This window comes from Schistocerca piceifrons, chromosome 5 (assembly GCF_021461385.2).
Source record: "Schistocerca piceifrons isolate TAMUIC-IGC-003096 chromosome 5, iqSchPice1.1, whole genome shotgun sequence".
In the NCBI taxonomy this organism is placed as follows: Eukaryota; Metazoa; Arthropoda; class Insecta; order Orthoptera; family Acrididae; genus Schistocerca; species Schistocerca piceifrons.
Genome location: NC_060142.1, coordinates 255,692,926 through 255,714,115, shown reverse-complemented (window position 1 = coordinate 255,714,115; position 21,190 = coordinate 255,692,926). Strand labels below are relative to the sequence as shown.

At 41.8% G+C, this 21,190-nt stretch overlaps 1 protein-coding gene across 1 annotated transcript in view; it reads right to left on the bottom strand.

Moving 5' to 3' along the window:
* LOC124798924 overlaps positions 1–21,190 on the bottom strand; it is a 52,973-nt gene that overhangs the window by 7,492 nt on the left and 24,291 nt on the right. Inside the window, exon 4 of the mRNA XM_047262457.1 lies at positions 5,052–5,271. Within this exon, the coding sequence (XP_047118413.1) occupies positions 5,052–5,271 (220 nt within the window). The remainder of the gene's footprint in view (positions 1–5,051; positions 5,272–21,190) is intronic.

The following is a 21,190-nucleotide window of genomic DNA, read 5'->3' as shown; positions in this document are numbered from 1 at the left end:
AGAATTTGGATTCTGAATGATATTGGGTAAACTTACTCGGTTTGTAATTTGATATGTTTGCAAAAATACCATTTTCTACAAAAAGTGGATCAATAATAAATAAAACTGAGTGTATTCTATTGCATATGATGTGGTTTGAAATAAGAGGATTATTTTGTTATGGCCCTTATTACTTTTGTGTGTTCGTTGTCAATCTTTTCGTTCAGAATGACAGCTCACTGTCGTTTTAGGTTTCTGTGTACGTCTGAGCTTTCCGTAATCCTTTACTTTATGCCTTTTGATTGTGCATTCGAAATGGTCAGTCAGGTATTCATGTCTGTCGCTTTGTGTCCTCCCTGGTGCAGAAGGATTCCAACAGTTCACTTACTGTAATTATTTCGTGGAAGGCCTCCATACGTTCTAATACGCTGTCCCTGTGTCTAATATACAAGTTGTGACAACTATGCTGAAATTTATACACTCAAGCCTTAATTAAGTTTACGTTATTTGCTAACTGCGTAGGATGGGTTTTGAACGACATACTGATGTTGACCTCACATTTTTTTTAGGATACTAGGTATCCAATAGCAGATGGGACCAATAAATGTAATACTATCGCGGGGTATGCTGCTATTAAAGGTTATTGTGTCGTCAGTTGCAGATGCAGCTATTCCGGCGTGACGCCTGTGTGCCAGTGGGCGAATCCGAGACCTGCGGCACTGGTGACGCAACAGCCGACTGGATCGCTCTCACTATCGGAGGGATCACTCCCTCCCGACCCACAACGCACGTACGTCTGTGTGTGTGTGTGTGTGTGTGTGTGTGTGTGTGTGTGTGTATGGGTACCGCTGACCCACACTGACTTGCTGTTTTCCAAAGCCAAGTACGGTTACCTGGTTTGCATACAGCGTATCTTTCCAGCCAGTCTACTTCTGCTAGCCGGTAATCACTTCTTCGCGTAGAGATATAATTAATCTTCCCTGTAGCGCTATTTGTTTCGCCCATTTCTCTCCCAAGCAACCATGTTTTACTTACTTTTGTGATCGTATACATTATTTTTTAAGTCATCATTCCGTTACCTCAACACACTCTGATCGTACAGAAACGAATGCGATGTGGTCAGAAAGGTTTTTTAACCAGTTTCTGACATTGTGCAACAATATTGCGCTATTCCACTGTTTGTGGAAAATTCTAACATAAAAGAGATTTTCGACTACCATAGGCAAAAAGGCATCACGGATGCGCAGCTGCAGACCAATACTTCACAAATGTAACATATTAATAACGAATTAGAGACTCCCTTTTCATTTTGTCTTATCACAAATACATTTTAATTGTTTGAAAGTATTTATTAACTGTATAATATGTATACAGCATAGCCATAAATAATAACCGTGGCCAGTGCGGTAGTCCGTTATCTCTGTCTGCCGTACAAGCCGATTTTTCTAAATGAATTTATCTTCCTTGACGACAAACATATTTGTCATTGTCGCCTTGAGTTGTGATTTACCTATTGGATGTATGGATAAAATCAAACTTACCTATTGCTACTACGACCTAACGTGCTTACTGTAATTGAAAATGTTAGTCGAGTTGCAATTACAGGTTATGTGGCCCTACTGACACTCTCTGATCTCTGCAAGTTGCACAAGCCAGAAGAAAAATTCTGAATCCAAAACATAGTTTTAGACACATAGTCATGTGTATACAAGGATGTATCATAAATTCATGATTATTATTTCACGTCATACGATACGTTTTTAAAGAGTTTTCTCTCATTTCCACAACCACCCTCATCCCAACGAATACATTCATTTCACATACTGCCATTGTTGAAGACTATAAAAGTAAGAAGGTTATGCACAGGTCCCTTGGTTGACGTTTATAGTGAATATTTAGCTGTCAGTAGTGGCGACGGGATCATTTCAATACGTTTCATAAGTGTTTGGTAGTATCCATACATTAGACATTCGCTGCCATTCTTAAGGTAAAAGTGAGCTTCATGATAACAATGCCACCCCTCACGTACCACGCACCTAACCATTAAAGGGGGCGGGAGGCGGGGGAGTGGAGTGGACAGTCGTGTTTGTGCTCCTCTACGGTTCAGCCACCGTACGGTTCGTGCAACCACAACACATACATATCCGTAGAGAGGCCAGACTAGCATAGGGTTCCGGAAGTAGTACAGCAACGTTTCCATGTAGTTGCAGGAGCAACAGTCTGAATGACTTATGCTGCAATCTTACATAAGCCAACAAGGAGTTGGTGTGTTGGTACTGTGATTGGCTGAAAAGGACGGGAGTTTACAGCTATTATATTTTCCGAGAACATGCCGTTTTAATCCTACGTTTATTGATGATGGTAGCCCCTGTGATAATATATTGTGGAGGTGAAATAGTTCCCCCAGGAATTCCGGATGAGGACTACTGAACTGGTCGTTGTCATTAAGAAAAACAAATCCCTTGATCTGTAGGTCGAAACATGGAGTATGACATCTTTTAAACGTAGAGGCGTCTGCAGAAGAGAAGACGAGAACAGCTACATCAGTCTTCGCACTGAATACCATAACAACAAATTATGTCTTAGCTTACGTCACTATTGTCGGTAACTACTCCTTACGGCGGAAGGGCAAGTATACATAATAGAACAGCAAAACAAGTGCGTTCACAGGAATCTCAAAAACTACGTGCTACTGCGCATTCTCAAATCAGAATGCCTATCAGTGAATGTGACAGAACCACAGTTGGAAACATGGAAGCAAAAATCGAAGAAAAATCAAAGGACAAGTCTTTAATGAAGGTGTAAAATTCAGGTCAACATAGAAATCTACCTGAATATGGAAGCAATTTTGGGTACCATGATGGAAACGACGCTGTCGGTTTCACTGACTGAATAAAAATAAGTTGTCGTACGACATATTCAACTGCTGGGTGGTTATGATTAAAGTGAAACTACTCACCGTTCTGTGTGAGCTGTAATTATTGTATGGCTACGAGATGTGGTAATTATGCTAGTGCATTAATGTGGATTCTATTTATGCTGAAAAAAAAATAGTTTCGAATTTGCCCACAAGGTGCAACTCTATCCCTGTAAAATATCTCGCCGACGTTTCCGGCGCACACACTGAACAATTTGTGTAAATCAACATTATTCCTTTCTCATTGGTTTAACATTTTCTGCCCACGTCCTGTTCCTAATCCATTACATATGGTAACATTTCTATACTTCTTGCATTCACAGCGCCAGATTTGCACCTGGTGGCCAAAATTGGAACTAATTCTTTTTCCAGTGTAAGTGGGTTCCAATTTAAAGCAATAGGATATGTACGAGGGCAGTTCAATAAGTAATGCAACACATTTTTTTTCTCGGCCAATTTTGGTTAAAAAAATCGGAAATTTCTTGTGGAATATTTTCAAACATTCCCGCTTCGTGTCGTATAGTTTCATTGACTTCCGACAGGTGGCAGCGCTGTACAGAGCTGTTAAAATGGCGTCTGTAACGGATGTGCGTTGCAAACAACAGGCAGTGATCGAGTTTCTTTTGGCGGAAAACCAGGGCATCTCAGATATTCATAGCCGCTTGCAGAATGTCTACGGTGATCTGGCAGTGGACAAAAGCACGGTGAGTCGTTGGGCAAAGCGTGTGTCATCATCGCCGCAAGGTCAAGCAAGACTGTCTGATCTCCCGCGTGCGGGCCGGCCGAGCACAGCTGTGACTCCTGCAATGGCGGAGCGTGCGAACACACTCGTTCGAGATGATCGACGGATCACCATCAAACAACTCAGTGCTCAACTTGACATCTCTGTTGGTAGTGCTGTCACAATTGTTCACCAGTTGGGATATTCAAAGGTTTGTTCCCGCTGGGTCCCTCGTTGTCTAACCGAACACCATAAAGAGCAAAGGAGAACCATCTGTGCGGAATTTCTTGCTCGTCATGTGGCTGAGGGTGACAATTTCTTGTCAAAGATGGTTACAGGCGATGAAACATGGGTTCATCACTTCGAACCTGAAACAAAACGGCAATCAATGGAGTGGCGCCACACTCACTCCCCTACCAAGAAAAAGATTAAAGCCATACCCTCAGCCGGTAAAGTCATGGTTACAGTCTTCTGGGACGCTGAAGGGGTTATTCTGTTCGATGTCCTTCTCCATGGTCAAACGATCAACTCTGAAGTGTCGTAGGCACAAAAATCTGAACGAACTTCTCCTTCTTCATGACAACGCAAGACCTCACACAAGTCTTCGCACCCGAGAGGAGCTCACAAAACTTCAGTGGACTGTTCTTCCTCATGCACCCTACAGCCCCGATCTCGCACCGTCGGATTTCCATATGTTTGGCCCAATGAAGAACGCAATCCGTGGGAGGCACTACGCGGATGATGAAACAGTTATTGATGCAGTACGACGTTGGCTCCGACATCGGCCAGTGGAATGGTACCGTGCAGGCATACAGGCCCTCATTTCAAGGTGGCGTAAGGCCGTAGCATTGAATGGAGATTACGTTGAAAAATAGTGTTGTGTAGCTAAAAGATTGGGGAATAACCTGGTGTATTTCAATGCTGAATAAAACAACCCCTGTTTCAGAAAAAAAATGTGTTATATTACTTATTGAACTGCATTCGTACAAGTGTCGGTGCCGTATGATTATCACAGCCGACACTGGGCCTCTGTGAGTAGCTGAACTTTAATGATAACAATGTGGTAGGTTATTAAGAAGACAGCCGAAGTTAGGAATGCTTACAAACTTGAAGTCATATATTCCCTATTGAAACTACAGCAGTCTAAGAAAGTGTAAAATGAGATATCTCAAATATTTGGGTACCCACGCACAGAACATCATTGTAGGAGAATGGCAGCATGGGGCCATAGCCACCAGGCTACTTATAAACTTACTAGAAAACAAAGGTCCTACAGCAGTTCCTTAGTGGTGCGCCTGAAGTACGTTTGCTACCTGAAAGCATTGTGGGCAACTGTGTATCAAGAATTGTGGGTGCTTATGGAAGACTGTGTCTAATTGAAGACTTTGCACTAGAAACGCGGAGTGGCCCTTGGCGACGAGAGGTGATGCTTACCTCGGCGGCCGCGACGAGCGCCAATGAGGCGCAGAGGAGCAGAGCTACGTGACGGTTCATGTTGGTGGTGTCGGCGCTGTGAGCTACCTGTTGTCGACTGTGCCGCAGTGACGGCTGGCGCGGCTTATATGCCGGCCTGGCGTGGCCTGGAGTGGCGGCGTATCGCTCTGTGGTTGCCGTAGGAGGGAGCGGGGGTCGATCACCCGACACCTCAGCCCCACTGGTTCACAGCGGGCCACGGCCGGTTACCACCTCCACCACCACGGCCGGTGTTCCACATTGATTACAAGCCACGACCTAGTCTCCTCAACCACTCTCCACCGCCTCACACAAATGCCGAAGACACATCAAGGTTCAGGTATCATCGTTGACTAAAACTTTCTTATTAAATTTTGTGAGTTGCAAAGTAACTTTCGTTTTTTCTAGGCGAATTCTCAGTCTGTGTTGTTCCAGTTATTAGTGTTCCACACCTCAGTCGGTAGAAGAGAAATCCTTATAGCATCACTTTGTTGCATCTGTCCCTCTGGGTGCCTGTCTGTCACACTTTTCTCAAGGAAAGAATGGTTAAAAATATCAAGGTTAAATTTATATCATATTTTAATCTGTAAGGTCTCTGACGGTGAAAGAATTTAAGCTTCTAGGTTAACAAGGTCAAAAAGATAAGGCCACTTATGTCACATATTTCGATACTCGTTAACTAACTCATCAAAACCTATACAGTATTTCATGTTGACCTAGAAATATGAAATTTGACAAGAATCAAAATTTCACATTACAACTAAAGAAAAAAATCCGAAAATTATTAAATCGGAATTATAACACAAGAAAAAAATTCTTTTGGGTTGTTTATTAAATAACTGTCTGTCTATTCATCCATCTTTTAAGACCTCTTTTTATTAGCAACAGGTAGACGTATGAATTTGAAATTTGTGACGTATTCCAAGGTCTGCAGTCCTTGGCGGTATAATTAACGTAAGCTTCAAACTCAATGGAATCAAAAGGTATTGCTATTTATGTCACAAATTTTCGTGCTCCCAAACTGGCTCATCAAAACTATAGAGTATCTGCAAGGAAGCAAGGTCTCACTCTACATGCAAAGGAAAAAAGTCCATAATTGGTCATTTTTAATTAAATCATATCACTTCTTTCTCATTTGTTATCCGAATGCCTCCCTGTCCTGTTAAGATCCCCTTTTCTCAGGAATGTGTAGGTGTATATCTTGCCTGCATCGATATCGATAAAAAGCCAGAAATGTCTAGATTCTCAATTCCTGGTGTCAATGAAATGTCTGTATAAATAATAAAGTTTGTACCAAACCCTCGGTACGTGAGTCCTACTCGCACTTCTCCGGATGTTTATTTGTTTATTTTTCTTTCGCAATGCTCGAAATGACTCTGTTGACTCATAACCAGCACCGATTCAGAAAATGTCGCTCTTGTGAAAGAGCAGCAAATCATCAGCGCATCTTATCATTGGTATCCTTTGAACCTGGATATCAGTCTCACTCTTGAACCTTTCTTTTATTTCCGCCATTGTTTCTTCAATGCTAACGACAAGTGATCTCAAGATGATTATTTCCAGATTTCCAAAGGGTGACTGACAATTTTCATCACAGATGGCTTCTATTCAGTCTGACATCCTCATAGTTGTCCGACTGGATTCGTGACTTCCTGTTAAAACTATCACAGTGAGTAGTATCATGGGACGTCGTCTACTCAAACAGAAATGGTATCTGAGGTTCCCAAATGTAACGTTATAGGCCTTCTGCTGTTCGTAATTATTTCAAGAATTTAACAGACAATCTCAGTCGCCCTATCAGCTTGTCTGGTCTATGTGAACGAATTGCAGAATAATTTCGACAAGATATCTGCACGGTTGGCCCCAAAGAAGAAATAGTGTGAAGGCCTTCTCACGAATACTAATAAATTTCATAAAATGTCGGTTATATGTTAAATAACTCAGATTTAATGGTTGTAGATTTAAGAATGGGAAAACAAATTTCGGAATTGCTGGATGACGATCAGTTCAGCTTTAATAAAGGTGAAAGCACTAGAGAGGCAGTTCTGACGTTGCAATTGATAGTGGAAGCAAGACTTAAAAAACATCATCCACGTTCATAGAATTTGTCGACCGGGAATAAGCGTTCCTGAATGTCCAAATGTGCAAAATGTTCGAAATTCTGAGGCGAATAGGCGTAAGATGTAGGGCAAAGAGAGTAATATACAATATGTACAAGCACCAACATGGAATAATGAGAGTGGAAGACCATGAGCGAAGTGCTCGGAGTAAAAAGGGTGTAAGAGAGGGAGGTAGTCTTTCGTCCCTACTATTCAATCTAAACATTGAAGAAACAATGACGGAAATAAAAGAAAGGTTCAAGAGTGAGACTGAAATCCAGGTTGAAAGGATATCAATGATATGATGCGCTGATGATTTGCTGCTCTCAGCGAAAGTGAAAGACAATTACAGGATCTGTTGAGTGGAATTAACAGTCCAATGAGTACAAAGTATGGACTGAGATTACATCGAAGAAAGACAAAAAGAATGAGCGGTAGGAAAAATGACAAACTTGATATCAAAATCAGGAATCTCGAAATAGCCGAAATTAAGGAATTTTGCCACCTAGGAAATAAAATAACCGAGGACGGACGGAGCAAGGAGCACACAAAAAGCAAACTAGCACTGGAGAAAAGGGCATTCCTAGCCAAGAGAAGTCTGCTTCATTTTAAGGAAGGAATTTTTGAGAATGTACATTTGGAGAACAGCACTGTATGGTAGTGAAACATGAATTGAGGAAAAATCGGAACGGAAGTGAACCGAAGTATCTGACATATAGTGCAACAGAAGAATTAGGCGGAGTTAAAAGGTAAGGAGTGGGGAGGTTATCCGCAGAATCGGCGATCATAGGAGTATGTGGACAAAACCGGTAAGAAGAAGGGCCAGCATGATAGGACATCTGTTGAGACATGAGGGAACTGTTTCCACAATGGAAGAGAGAACTATAGTGGATAAAAACTGTTGATGAAGAATAAGATTGGAACACATCCAGCAAATAACTGAGACGTACGGTGCTACTCTGAGACGAAAAGACTAATACAGGAGAGGATTTCGTGGTGTCGCATGAAACATCATACCAATCTGAAAAAGAAAAAGAGAGAGATTGAACTAAATACATTGATTTTACCACTACGCACGAACTGAAATCACTTAGGAAATGTCATAGGAGAGATGAACCAAAGACTAATTACTTTAGAATATGCAACAGAATTACTAAGAAGACTGCACATACTACGCTTTTTCGTCCTTTTTTGTAGTATTGCTGCACATATATGATCCTTACCGGCTATGAACGGATAACGTGAGAAAAGTTCAAAGAAGGGCAGCTCGTTTTGTATTATCACGAAATAGAGGAGAGTTGTCACGGATATGAAACGCGAGTTGTCTCAATCATTAAAAGCCGGCCAGGGTGGCCGAGCGGTTCTAGGCACTACAGTCTGGAGCCGCGCGACCGTTACGGTCGCAGGTTCCAATCCTGCCTCGGGCTGGATGTGTGTGATGTCCTTAGGTTAGTTAGGTTTAAGTGGTTCTAAGTTCTAGGGTACTAATGACCTCAGAAGTTAAGTCCCATAGTGCTCAGAGCCATTTGAACCATTTGAACCAATCATTAAAAGATAGGCGTTCTTCGAAGTGGACACCGCTTAGAAAGATATCTGCGCTCCCTTAACATTAGGCGTGTTTTTATTTCTGTAGTTTCACTGGATAGATCAGGACGGCGTTCCATTTCTGATGCTTTCTCACACGCAGGAAAAATGTTGGTGGCATCTTTACCCTCTGCCATAGATGTGCAGAGTATAACACAGACACAACGTGAAGGTTCCCATTTCTGACCCAGGAAAACTAAGGATAAAATTGCATGTTTGCACAGAAGTAAATGACTGATTTGTATCCCACGTTTCCAATCAATATTGCGCAAAAGTCTTTCTAACGTTTGGTGAAGGAAACGGGGTAAAATATTTTAGTTGAAATCGACAACTTCGGAAATATTCTCAAAGAATTAAAACTTCTAATAAACGTGAAGTTTCCTGGTCTGTAATGTTTAGACACTGTTTAGCATTATTTTATTCTTCTGTTCTGTCGACTAATACCATTATTATGACCTTCAAATGACACTGTTGCTGTGAAAAAAATGGATCCTGTTTATCGACCGGTTTTGCAAAATTCCAAAATATATAAATGCGGGAGCAAGAAGTCATTCCTAGCACCGTTTCTGTCACAAGATTTAGTGGAGTCTTCGTAGTATTGCTTCTGGTTGACGAAGAAATCGCAGTCGCTCTCAAACTAAGCACAATAAAATTCATAAGATTTCGTGCCTGAATTTTTAGTACTGATGGAAACGTTTCTTTCCAAATTGGCTAGATAAATACATTTTTCCGATATCTGCTATGTAGTCTGTTATGATTATGTTGGGCTCGTTCACATTTGTTATTTAAAAATAATTGCAGGTATTGTAAGGTCTCAGGATGAGACAGAGATAAAGCTGAGATGTGTGTCAGTGCCGTCGGGTTCAAACGAGACTGACTAATTGAGATTTTAGCCTTGCAGTCACCGTGATGAGGTAGAGAAGATGGTGGTGTAAGAACGAAACGGAGGCCTGGTGCTGTTAACCGGGGTTTCGACGTCTTTGTGAGATAGTGTTGCAATGTCCGCTGGCAGACGTGGAGGCAGATTAAGCACTTCTACCGAAGTAGGGAACAGTTACGAGGGTATGCTGAAACGTAATGCCACCAAGTTTTTCATTCTGTTCTAAATATCGGTTGACTTGTTACCTGTCATTCTTATTAGACGGTCGACTTTGTCGCATCACTAACGCATGTTGTAACCCTCTGCCGTCAGAGGGTACAGAATTGAAGCGTCTAACACGGCATTGGTAACGTAACTATGTCAGTGAGTGTGAAACAGCACAGAAACCTGACGGCACGAATTTGAAGACTACGTCCACACATAAGCTCCCTCTCCTTGAACATGAGAATAAAAGATCACACATGAGCGCAGCTACATCCGCAAAAGTCTGACGCCTTGGGTTCACTGTCACTCATATTCCTCCATACAATCCTGATTTCAACCCATCCGATTTTCATGCTTTCAGAACTTAAACAACACCTTCAAGAGTTTAACTTTCATAGTGATGAAGCGGTGCAAGCAGAGGTGAGGTTGGACTCCATCAAAAAAGTCAAACATTCTGCAGTGACGATATGAAAAAACTGGTGTCTCGTAGAGAGAAATGTGTTCATCGCCAGGCTGACTGTTGAGAAATAAATATTTAGGCATGAGGACTGAAGATGTAGAGTATTAATAAAGTCATTTAATTAAAAAAACTGTTTAGAGTCTTTACATGAAAAATTCAGAGGCATTACTTTTTAGAATGCTAGATTTTATTTGGAAACGATGGCATACTAAATATAACTTGAACCTACCTGATACGATCATATACAAATGTCTTCTCTAATCAGTGAGTACTTCGAGATGCGGTTCCCAGAAAGTCGCAGCGATCATTGGGATGAATTTTGTGACGTACGCAAGTTATTTTTACGTTCATAGCTACCGCATTGTGATACCGAATTGTTTTTAATGGAACTGTCAAGCTTTTTATGTAATTCTGGAGAGACAAGTGGACTTAAATATGAAAACACGTTTGGATATTGATAATATGGTGACAGGATAAACCACTGTCACAAACACTTGTTAGGACAACAGATTCCACAAACTTCTACTCCACTGTACGAAAAGTGACCAAACTCGATTATTATGTTTATTATTGTGACTGCCAAGCGCTAGAAATTTTGATATTGAGCTTTGACAGATGTTCGTTGATGATGCATGTATATTTATGTTTGTGTGTGTGTGTGTGTGTGTGTGTGTGTGCATGTCTGTTTCTGTGGTGCGAGAAGAAAGAAATTTTATTGTTGTACAACACGGGTTGCACACTTGGTGATTATTATCATTTACCAATCCACAGACTTGTGGCAGATTAGCTTCAGTCATTATAGCAGATATTTGCAAACACTTTGTTCGCTGGAATACAAAATCGTACGAGAGACAACCACAGAAGTGTCGTGTGTCATCTTCGAATACTTTTTCGTGCAGTATTACTATTACCTAATCACGGACAGAGCAAGGAGGACATCAAAAGCAGACGAGCACTGGCAAAAAGGGCGATGATGGCCAAGAGAAGTCTACTAGTATCAAACATAGGACTAAACTGGAGAAAGAAATTTCTTGGAATATACGTTTGGAGCACAGCATTGTATGGTAGTGAAAGATGGGCTGTGGGAAAACCGGAACAAAAGAGAATGGAAGCATTTTATTTGTGTTGCTACAAGAAAATGTTGAAAATTAGGTGGACTGTTGAGGTAAGGAATGAGGTGTTGCGCAGAATCGGAGAGGAAATCACTGACAAGGAGAAGGGACAGGATGAGGGGACATATATTATGTTATTAGGGACTGACTTCCATGGTACTATAGGGGGCTGTAGAGGGCAAATACTGTAGAGGAAGACTGCTCTTGGAATACATGCGGCTGATAATTGAGAACGTAGGTTGCAAGCGCTACTCTGAGAAAATTCGTGCTAGGCTACATCAAACCAGTCAGATGACTGTTGACTCAAAAAAAAAAAAAAACAAATAAATAAATAAAATAAACGTAGTCAAAGGATTTTCTCGGTAATGTAGTGTGGATCGATCGCCGTCCACTAATGACTCTCCCATACCACCTCTGATGTGCATCTCATGCCTCTGACTGCGATGGAGAGAGTAACCCAGAAACATTTTGTACCATATAGACCAGCGTGAAAAATGTCCTGTTTGAGACTCTTTGGTCGTAGCAGCTGCATATGGCATATGCTGTCATAGAATTTGTGCAACATTCCAACAAGGCTGCTGCTCGTCATCTATATGTTCGACTGACTCATTGAATTTTTGTCCAGTTTTTATGACACAATTCGACACAATGCTAATAATATTTTAAGCAACACGAAAACTGTCTGCACAAGGATTCACGATGTTGTTGTGGTCGTCCACTTAATAGTCTCGCTAATGCATAGCTTCTCATCATTAAACACTGAATGAGTGCAGTTATACCATTCCACGGATCTGCACATCATATACGGATTTGTGACTAATGCTGCTGCCTGGTATTGCCCAGTTGTTTCCACTCACACTAAAAATCAAATGGCTCTCAGCACAATGGGACTTAACATCTGAGGTCATCAGTCGACTAGAACTTAGAACTACTTAAACCTAACTAACCTAAGGACATCACACACATCCATGCCCGAGGCAGGATTCGAATCTGCCACTGTAGCGGTCACGCGGCTCCAGACTGAAGCGCCTAAAACCGCTCGGCCACACTGGCCCGACCACACACACTGATCGGATATATACCGCCTCTACCTAGCTGAAAGGGGCTCCATGGCATAATAGCTAATGGTAGCTGATTCATAGCTCCAGTGGCAGCTTTCGTTACGCTACAAACGGAAGCCCGATCAGTATTAAGGTGTGAGAGGATGCCTGGTACGAGGCTGCTTGTTCATAGGCCAAAATGTGTGCAAACGGTTATCGATACTCCTAGCTGACAGCGGCCCCAAGTAACAATGATCTACCTACGCAGCAGCTTCTGACTGTACATTTCAGCATCCCAGGAATGAAACTAAGTGTCACTAGTGACCGGAACCGGAATGATGGATATTTGAACATCAGTTGAGGAATCAGCACAACCTGTAATACACAGCTGTAAAACACTTACACAACATGTTAGATTTTCCAGCCTTCTGCAATGAGCTATCTGAGATTTAGTTACTGGACTCGTGACAGCTATAATGGCGGTCCATAATTTTTTATAAATGCAGAAAAATACTGGAAACAACAGTTCCCTCTCTTAGCGGATCAAAGACAGTCGTTATAGAACACATTTCAGTACAAAAGAACTCCTAAATAACGTAGGAGTCAGTGACAATTTTCTCGCGGTTTTTTTTTTTTTTTTTTTTTTTGAATCACCAAGAAATTATGTAACTGAGAGCGTCAATATGCTACTTCCGGTGGATTGTATACGGTCACGTTCACAAGCGAAAAATACGGATAACGTTCAATAGCTTATTAGAATTCAGTAAATGCGCCCAGCTTCGTGCGCGTTTGTCCCTTTTATCGGCCCTCAGTGCAACATCTGTGATCAGAGGTGCTGACTGGTGTCTGAAGATGGTGGTGGAGTAAGGGAAAGCGAGAAAAACCTGGCATACAGGAAAATGCTTGAGTAATCATATACTCGTCTAGCGGTAAGAAATTATCAAGATAAAAGGAAAGAAGACAAGAAACTGTACCGGTAGAAGAAAAGGGAACGTGAAAGAAAGAAGATGGTAGAACTGGAGACAACTGGAAAGACAAATGATACTAGAAAATTTTATCAGTAAATTAATTGAGAAAGAAGAGCATTTAAGACGTCACCAACCTGAGTAAAAGTAAAATGGGACACTACTAACCGATGATCAAGAGGTATTGGAGCGTTGGGTAGAGTATTTCAGTGAACTGTTGGATGCTTCAGAGTCCCTATCGAAGATATCCCAGTCCTTCCAGAAGATGATGACATAGTACCTCACCCGTTCCCAACGAGAAATGAACAAAGAAATTGTTAGATTCAAGAACAATAAAGCATCAGGGACTGCCAATAGAACATCTGAACTATTGAAAGCTGAAAGAGTTGAGCTAAATCGTAGGATCTACAAGACTGTGTGCCTCATCTGGGAAAAGGAAGAGTTTCCAGAAGAATGGAATGTAGGGACAGTGCGTCTGGTGCGTAGGAAAGGAGCTCTATTTGAATGCAGCCACTACAGAGGGATAACAGCCTTTAAATATTGTACGAGTAAAGTACTATAAAATACCCTGTTTAGTGGATTTTCACCTGTAGCAGAAGACATTATTGAAAACTATCAATGCGGGTTCAGAGCAGAAAAGTCAACTGTTAATTAGATATTGGTTCTCCGACAAATAGTAGAAAAGACACATGAATTCAATGTTGGTGTCCACCATCTTTTCATTGACTTTAAATATGCGTATGACACAATAAACCTGCCCAAACTTTATGAGGCAATGAGAGAAAAATTATTATAGGTCACCCTAAAGCATCCCCCGTGTAACTTGCGGGTGCAGCCCAGGCTATCACCGCAGTTTCCCACTCGAACTGGGCTAAGCCAAGGAGATGGGCTTTCCTACCAACTTTTCATCTTGACACTTGAAAAAGAAGTAAGTGAAACGGGAATTCAGACAAGAGGTAAAATCCGCTATAAGTCTGTACAGTTGCTGGGATATGCAGATGACTTGTATTTAATGAGCAAAACACTTAGAGATCTACAAAATATATTTTCAGCTTTGAAATTGAGTCCAGAGAAGATAGGCCTGAGAATTAACGAAGAAAATACGAAGTATATGTGTAATTGCACTAACCATCCCTTACAGCCCACGATAACCCTTGATGGAATGACATTTGAGCGATTGGAATGTTTTACCTATGTGGGGTTAAAGATAAAAGCAAATGGGACCATCTTTACTGAAATTACCGCTCGCATATGTACTTCTAACCGTCGCTACTTTGGAATGTTGCGACATTTTAAATCTATCACGAGGGACAAAGTGCCGACTTAGCAAAACGCTGATACACCCAGTACTTACTTATGGCTCAGAAATATGGACAATTACAAAGCAGGGTGAAAAGAAACTGAGATCACGTGAAAGAAGTATACTGAGGAGGATTTTTGGACCTGGGGAGGGCGAAGGAACAACGAATTTTATAAGGCGGATGATGTGGTAAAGTTCATAAAGATGTGTAGACTGAGATGGGCTGGACATGTAATGCGACTCGATGAGACAGATCCCGCAAGGAAAGCCTGCTGCAGTGAACGTGGAGGAAGGAGAGCAAGAGTAAGTCATAGGTTGAGACGGAGCGACGAGGTTGGAGAGGACGCTGCCCGAGTCGGTTGCCGTAACTGAGGTCGAAGTCCAGAGAAGAATGGCAGAAAATTATTGAGGAGGCCAAGTCCCACGCCGGGATGTAGTGCCAATTGAAGAAGAAGAAGAACAAAGTTACCGTGTCATAACGTTCAAAATTTGTAAATGCCTTTTCGAAGGATTAGAAGCAAAGTGAGGTGGTATGAGGTAATTGAATAGCAAAATTGCTTCTCTGGATCGCCGTGTTATTGGTCTATAAAAAGCAACAGCATTCAAACCTTTTTCAGCTAGGAGTCGATTTTCATCAAATAAACCATCTCTTTGAGGCTCGCAAATTAGTAAAGTGGAAAAGTACAGAATTTGAAATACACTCAATGAACAGAAAGAGGAATGAAACACTGGACAGTAAAAGGGAAAGAATAGGGTTTAGATGTGAGTGGAGTGATTGTGAATGTTCACTGTGGATCACTTAAAACTGAAAGATCCAAATAGTTAAAAAAAAAATGGCTCTGAGCACTATGGGACTCAACTTCTGAGGTCATCAGTCCCCTAGAACTTAGAACTACTTAAACCTAACTAACCTAGAGACATCACACACATCCACGCCCGAGGCAGGATTCGAACCTGTGACCGTAGTTGTCTCGCGGCTCCAGAGTGTAGCGCCTAGAACCGCACGGCCACTCCGGCCGTCTAATAGTTCCGAGTGGACAGCCGATAACAGAATACTCTAATTCGTAGTTAAATACAGGCTATCCTCGCAGAGCCCCAAAGGCCTTCTAGAGTCGTATCTTTTGCGTCTTGCTAAGTACCCGGCCCGCAGATCTCCTTCACGTAATCCGAGGTCGTCCTAGTTTCCCCCAGCTTGTGCGACCCCATCAGTCGTCGGTTGCCCTGAGACAAGGTGAAGGATTTGAAAGGAGCCTCCACATTCTCTTCTTAATTCGTTCTTCTGTTGGTCTCTATGTGGGTATTTCTCAAACGTTACTAACTATAGAAGACATAGATCCTCCTACAGTAGCATTATTTCAGGAATCCTTTAAAAAGGTGGGTTACGTAACTCTTTCAGGGATGAGTTATATTTGAAGAACACGAATACTTGAAGGTTTCTGTTAAATATTGGGTGTTTGATATTGAATTTGGCAAGCTTCACAAATAGATTGCGTTTGTCACAGCGTACTCCTTGAACTGTTGATTTGGCGCTAATAATCCGCCATCTTCTCTTGTCATCAATCTGCTGGTATTAGTGAACTTAATTTCTTACTCTGTAGCGTTTCCACTTACGTGGATGCCATATTGATTCGCAGTTCGCTGGAAATTTCTATTACTAATAATGACACGAAATTTTCTTAGTAAAGCAGTCTGTTTAATTTAGGACAAGAGGTAGCAGACATTTGTGTCTTACTTGTGAATCCACGTCAATGGTTCTTGTTTCAATATTTTTCATCTGATGTTTCATAAATCAATTTCCTAAGCACGATCAAAATCCAAGAAGTTACGTTAAACTGTGAAAACTATTCCTTGATGACGTGTAGAGTACTGATCCTGCTTATACTTGTCGTACCTTTCCCGAATACCGACTGGTATGAGGTAAGAACGTCGACCTACTTCTATAACCTTTTCATAAGTATTTTCCTCATGATGCTTCGAATAATAGTTAAATTATACCTCTCTAGTTTCTGTAAGCTAAAAGATCGTTTTTCCTCAAGAACTTTGACGCGATATTCTAGATGAGTCTTTATCAGAACTGTTGCATAACACTACTTTATGAGCATGATACCGATGTAGTGAGTGCTTCCAGACTTCACTTCCTGTACGATATAAAAAAATTATACCTTAGGTGCCAAACTGCAATTTTGAGCTACAGTACATCGGTGCATCTCAGAGCACACTATTTGTGAGCAGTATTCATTTACAAACGGCAGACGATTTTACGCCGTAAGGAGAACGTCCATCACAAGGACAAGGAAGATTATCATATAACATTTCAGACTCAGAAACTCCTTGTAAATATTCTCTAAGACAAACAAAAACCGACGCACCACGAGGGAATTATTAGAATGAGTCCCGTTTCGCACTGAGCCCCGATGACGAGAGTAGACGTGTCTGGTGAAGCCCCAGACCTCACTGGAGTGTTCGACAACCAGGAGTGATGGTCTGGGATGCCACGTTATTTCATACCAGGTTCTCTTTGGTAGTCACCCGCGGCGCCCTTCCAACACAGAGGTATGTCGATGATTTTCTACTACCCTGTTTTATTGTCCTTCGTGGCGAGCTATCATGGACTTACATTTCAACCAGGTTATGCCTGTCCGCACACATCGAGAGCTTCTATTGTTGTCTCCGTGCTTGCCAAACCCTACCTTTCCTCAATCTGCAATCCTTGGAACATTATAGGCGGGTCCCTTCTACCATCTATGGATTTTGACGATCTAACGCCACAGTTTGACAATAGAAGGACGTACAACAACTGTCAATTAGTGCCAAGAAGAGTAACTGTCTCCATATAGCGGACTAACGTGATTTTGGCTTGCCCAATTTGTGAAGCTCTTTCGCTTGACCAACTCATTGGTTTCTTCTGAAGTTATAAATATTTGCTTTTCTGTAAATCACATCTACCGATTTCCGTTCCATTCGAGTAATTCCTTCGTGGTGCACCGGTTTTTCTTTCTTTTAGGGTGTATTATCGGTAATATTTGCTAGGCTTTGCGGTCCGAAGTTGTTGAATTAAAGCCTGCATAAAAGTGTCCTGCACATGCGTCAGTCCTTATAGTCTTGGATGAAAGGATATTCTTATAGCCGGCCATGGTGGCCAAGCGGTTGTTAGGCGCTACAGTCTGGAACCGCGCCACCGTTACTGTCGCAGGTTCGACTCCTGCCTCGGGGATCGATGTGTGTGATGTCCTTAGGTTAGTTAGGTTTAAGTAGTTCTAAGTTCTAGGGGACTGATGATCTCAGAAGTTAAGTCCCATAGCGCTCAGTGCCATTTGAACCGTTCTGCACATTTTGATAGTGACTGTGGGAAAACCGGAACATAATAGAAACGCAGCATTTGAACTATTTGATATTCTTATATTCACCTTTCATTTCCCTTGAATTCACAATGGTTTTGCTGTTCCGTCGATGGTTTAGAAGTATCTTTCCTTCCATTTGACTGTCATTAGTATCACTTCACTTGTGAAAATTGCAGCTATCGGAAGATCTCTTTCATGATCCATTTGATTACCATGTATTTCAGACGGAATGCTTGAGTAATAAAGGTTCCCTTAGAATTCATCTCTCAGTTTATCTATTTAAATAACCGGCGGATGTAGATAACCGAAAAGCCTTAAGCTGATCCGTATCTTATACCAAAAAAATTGTTGAACAAGTTAATGAAATTTGCTACTGTGGTGAATATCTAACAGAGCCTTTGCCGAGCCCTTATTCGCTTTCCCTCAGTGGCATTCCGCAGTTACGGTAGAAGGTCCGGGTATGCCGTTCCCGTTACCATGGCGGCAGTAATGACGGTTTTATTTACGACATGGTGTGTATTCATCTGGCTTGTATAGCTGGCGATGTTACCATTTATGTGTGTACTGTTTGTGCTGTTGCCAATTACTTACAAAACACGCCATTTTCTTAGCAGCCCTCGTAACATTCGCTATTTTGAAGACACTTAACCTGAGATAACTAGTCTGAATCCTAATGACAGAAGACATTTTGAGCATCCCAGAATGAAATTTTCACTCTTTAGCGGTGTGTGCGCTGATATGAAACTTCCTGACAGATTAAAACTGTGGGTCGGACCTATACTCGAAGTCGGGACCTTCGCCTTTCGCGTGCAAATGCTCTATCGACTGAGCTCCCCAAGCATGACTCACAACCCGTCGTCACAGCTTTACTTCCGCCAGTACCTCGTCTGCTTCCCCTACCTCCTGCCAGGAGAGCTTCTGTGAAGTTCAGACGAAACGAGACGAACAGGAATGACTCATTAATTCAACGAACGGTGAGTAATCACCACGGACGACAATACTCCCATGCTGGCCACATTCCTTCCGTACCTCCACCTGCTCGGGTTGACAACTGTTGGGACCGTTGGTGCATATGGACGTGCTGCTGTACGTCTTCGCAACACATCCAACACTTGATCGATGGGACTCAAGTCGAGCGAGAATTGGCAGAACAGTCCATTCGCCGAGTAATATTCTCTCGTTCCAAGAGTTACTCACCTGCGCTGTTAGATGCGATCGCACTTTTTCATCCATAAAAATGAGATCAGGGTGGAGTGTACGCTCATGGGGGAGACGTACAGTGCAGTAAAAACGTTGACTGGTGACTAGTCAGTACACACACGCAACATTACGCCTCCACTTACCATGTCACCTGGGCTGCTAAAACGATCATGTTCGTGGGTGCAATACATTTTCCCACCTTTCGCCTTAAGAGTACGTCTGCGCCGATGACCTCTCATTGAATCCTAGCAGTGGGTCGCAGTACCCGTACATTAAAATCTTCTCTGCTGCTGTGTTTCAGCCCGTGGAGCACCTCTTGCTGTGGCGTTACCCAATGCTCTCACCGCCAAAGTAAATGTGCTCAGTGAAGAGAGCGCACAGACGCCCTTCCTATTCAGGCGTCCGAATTAAATTAAAAGGAGGCAACACGCATGATTCCTGAAATCTTATTGTACTACAAGGGATGGACGGAAAAGTACCCTCACAATATTATATACAGCCTGCACCCAGAGAGCAAAGACACGGAAAGCTGGAAACTGGTGAGGTGATGGAATGAAGAAACTGAGATACTTGAAGACGCAGAGAAAGACACTTGCAACCGTCGAACGCGTCGTAGTTATCTATTTTAGTCCATTGGTTCTGTCTGTAACCAAGCATATCATACCTAAAGTTACGATCGGTTAGCTAACATTCCCGGGACAAATATATTGATTTCAAGGAGAAAAACTAAAAGCAGGGTTTTATTAAAACTGATAATATCACAAAAATACGAAGTCATATTTCAAATTAATTATGAGGTGCGTACAGGTTTCCAATAAAAAATTCGGTCATGATTTAACACTAAATCACATAATAAGTGCCATTTTTGATATCCAACAATAGAATTTTCAGTTATCATACATTTAGAGTAATAACTGGACTTCTTCAGTTGCGATTTAAAAGTTGTATCGGATGATGTCTCTAACCCAAATTATGAGGCCGTTATTAATGGTAGTATTCACGCAAGCAATGGCATGCGCTTGCTATAATTTTCCACTCTACGAAGATAGAGTTGCCCACCATTTACTCTGTCATAACAAACAACAGAAAACAGCAGTTAGGATACAACTCTCATTGAAACGACTGAGCTGTAGAAAGCAGAACGGTAGTGGCAACTCGAGCAACGGGTATCACAGACTGCCTGTGTGTCAGAGATAGGCGTGTGCTGTGCCACGCCCCAAACTCTTTTGCATTCCCTAAAACTGCCGATAGCGCGCGATACTTCGTTACACGTAGAACTGGTCACCGTTTGCTGACTGTCACTGAACGTTTCACAGGGGAGATTTTGCATATAGCTGCATGATTTATGAGCTGTCCAGACATTTGCAAAGGACAGATTAGAAGTAAAATATTTTCAGGAGGTATTTAATAGGGCAATTACCAATTCCTGTTTGACGCAAAGCTGCTACTCACCTCATCACCGCTTGTTTCTGCCCTACTTGCCGCTATCTTTGTTCCTGGAAAACGAATAGACAACTTTACGGTGAAAGTGAAGCACATATAGGATTTAGCTTTAAAGTGGCAAAATATTCTTGTCCAATTTTGTCGTAAATAATAGGGCCGAATTTCAAAAAGCACTGAAATGAGACTCCTCCATCATATTAAATTTGCACTCGCATCCATTTATGCAGATATTAAGCAAGTTAATGTAGAACAGTTGGACAGATCATGAAATCTTGAGGCATCACAAGGAATTTATTTGCTTGGTTGGAGTTTACCGCGACATGTTATGATGTAACGTTCCTTTGAGGCTAGTGGAAACAAACACTCTTCATGTAACTTTATTCTTGAGTACACTGCAGTAAAATTATAATCGACTATGTTTCTCTGCCATATAATCTGTAACTGTATGCCTTAAACATAACAGTTGAACCCTAAATAATTTATCGCTAAGGCG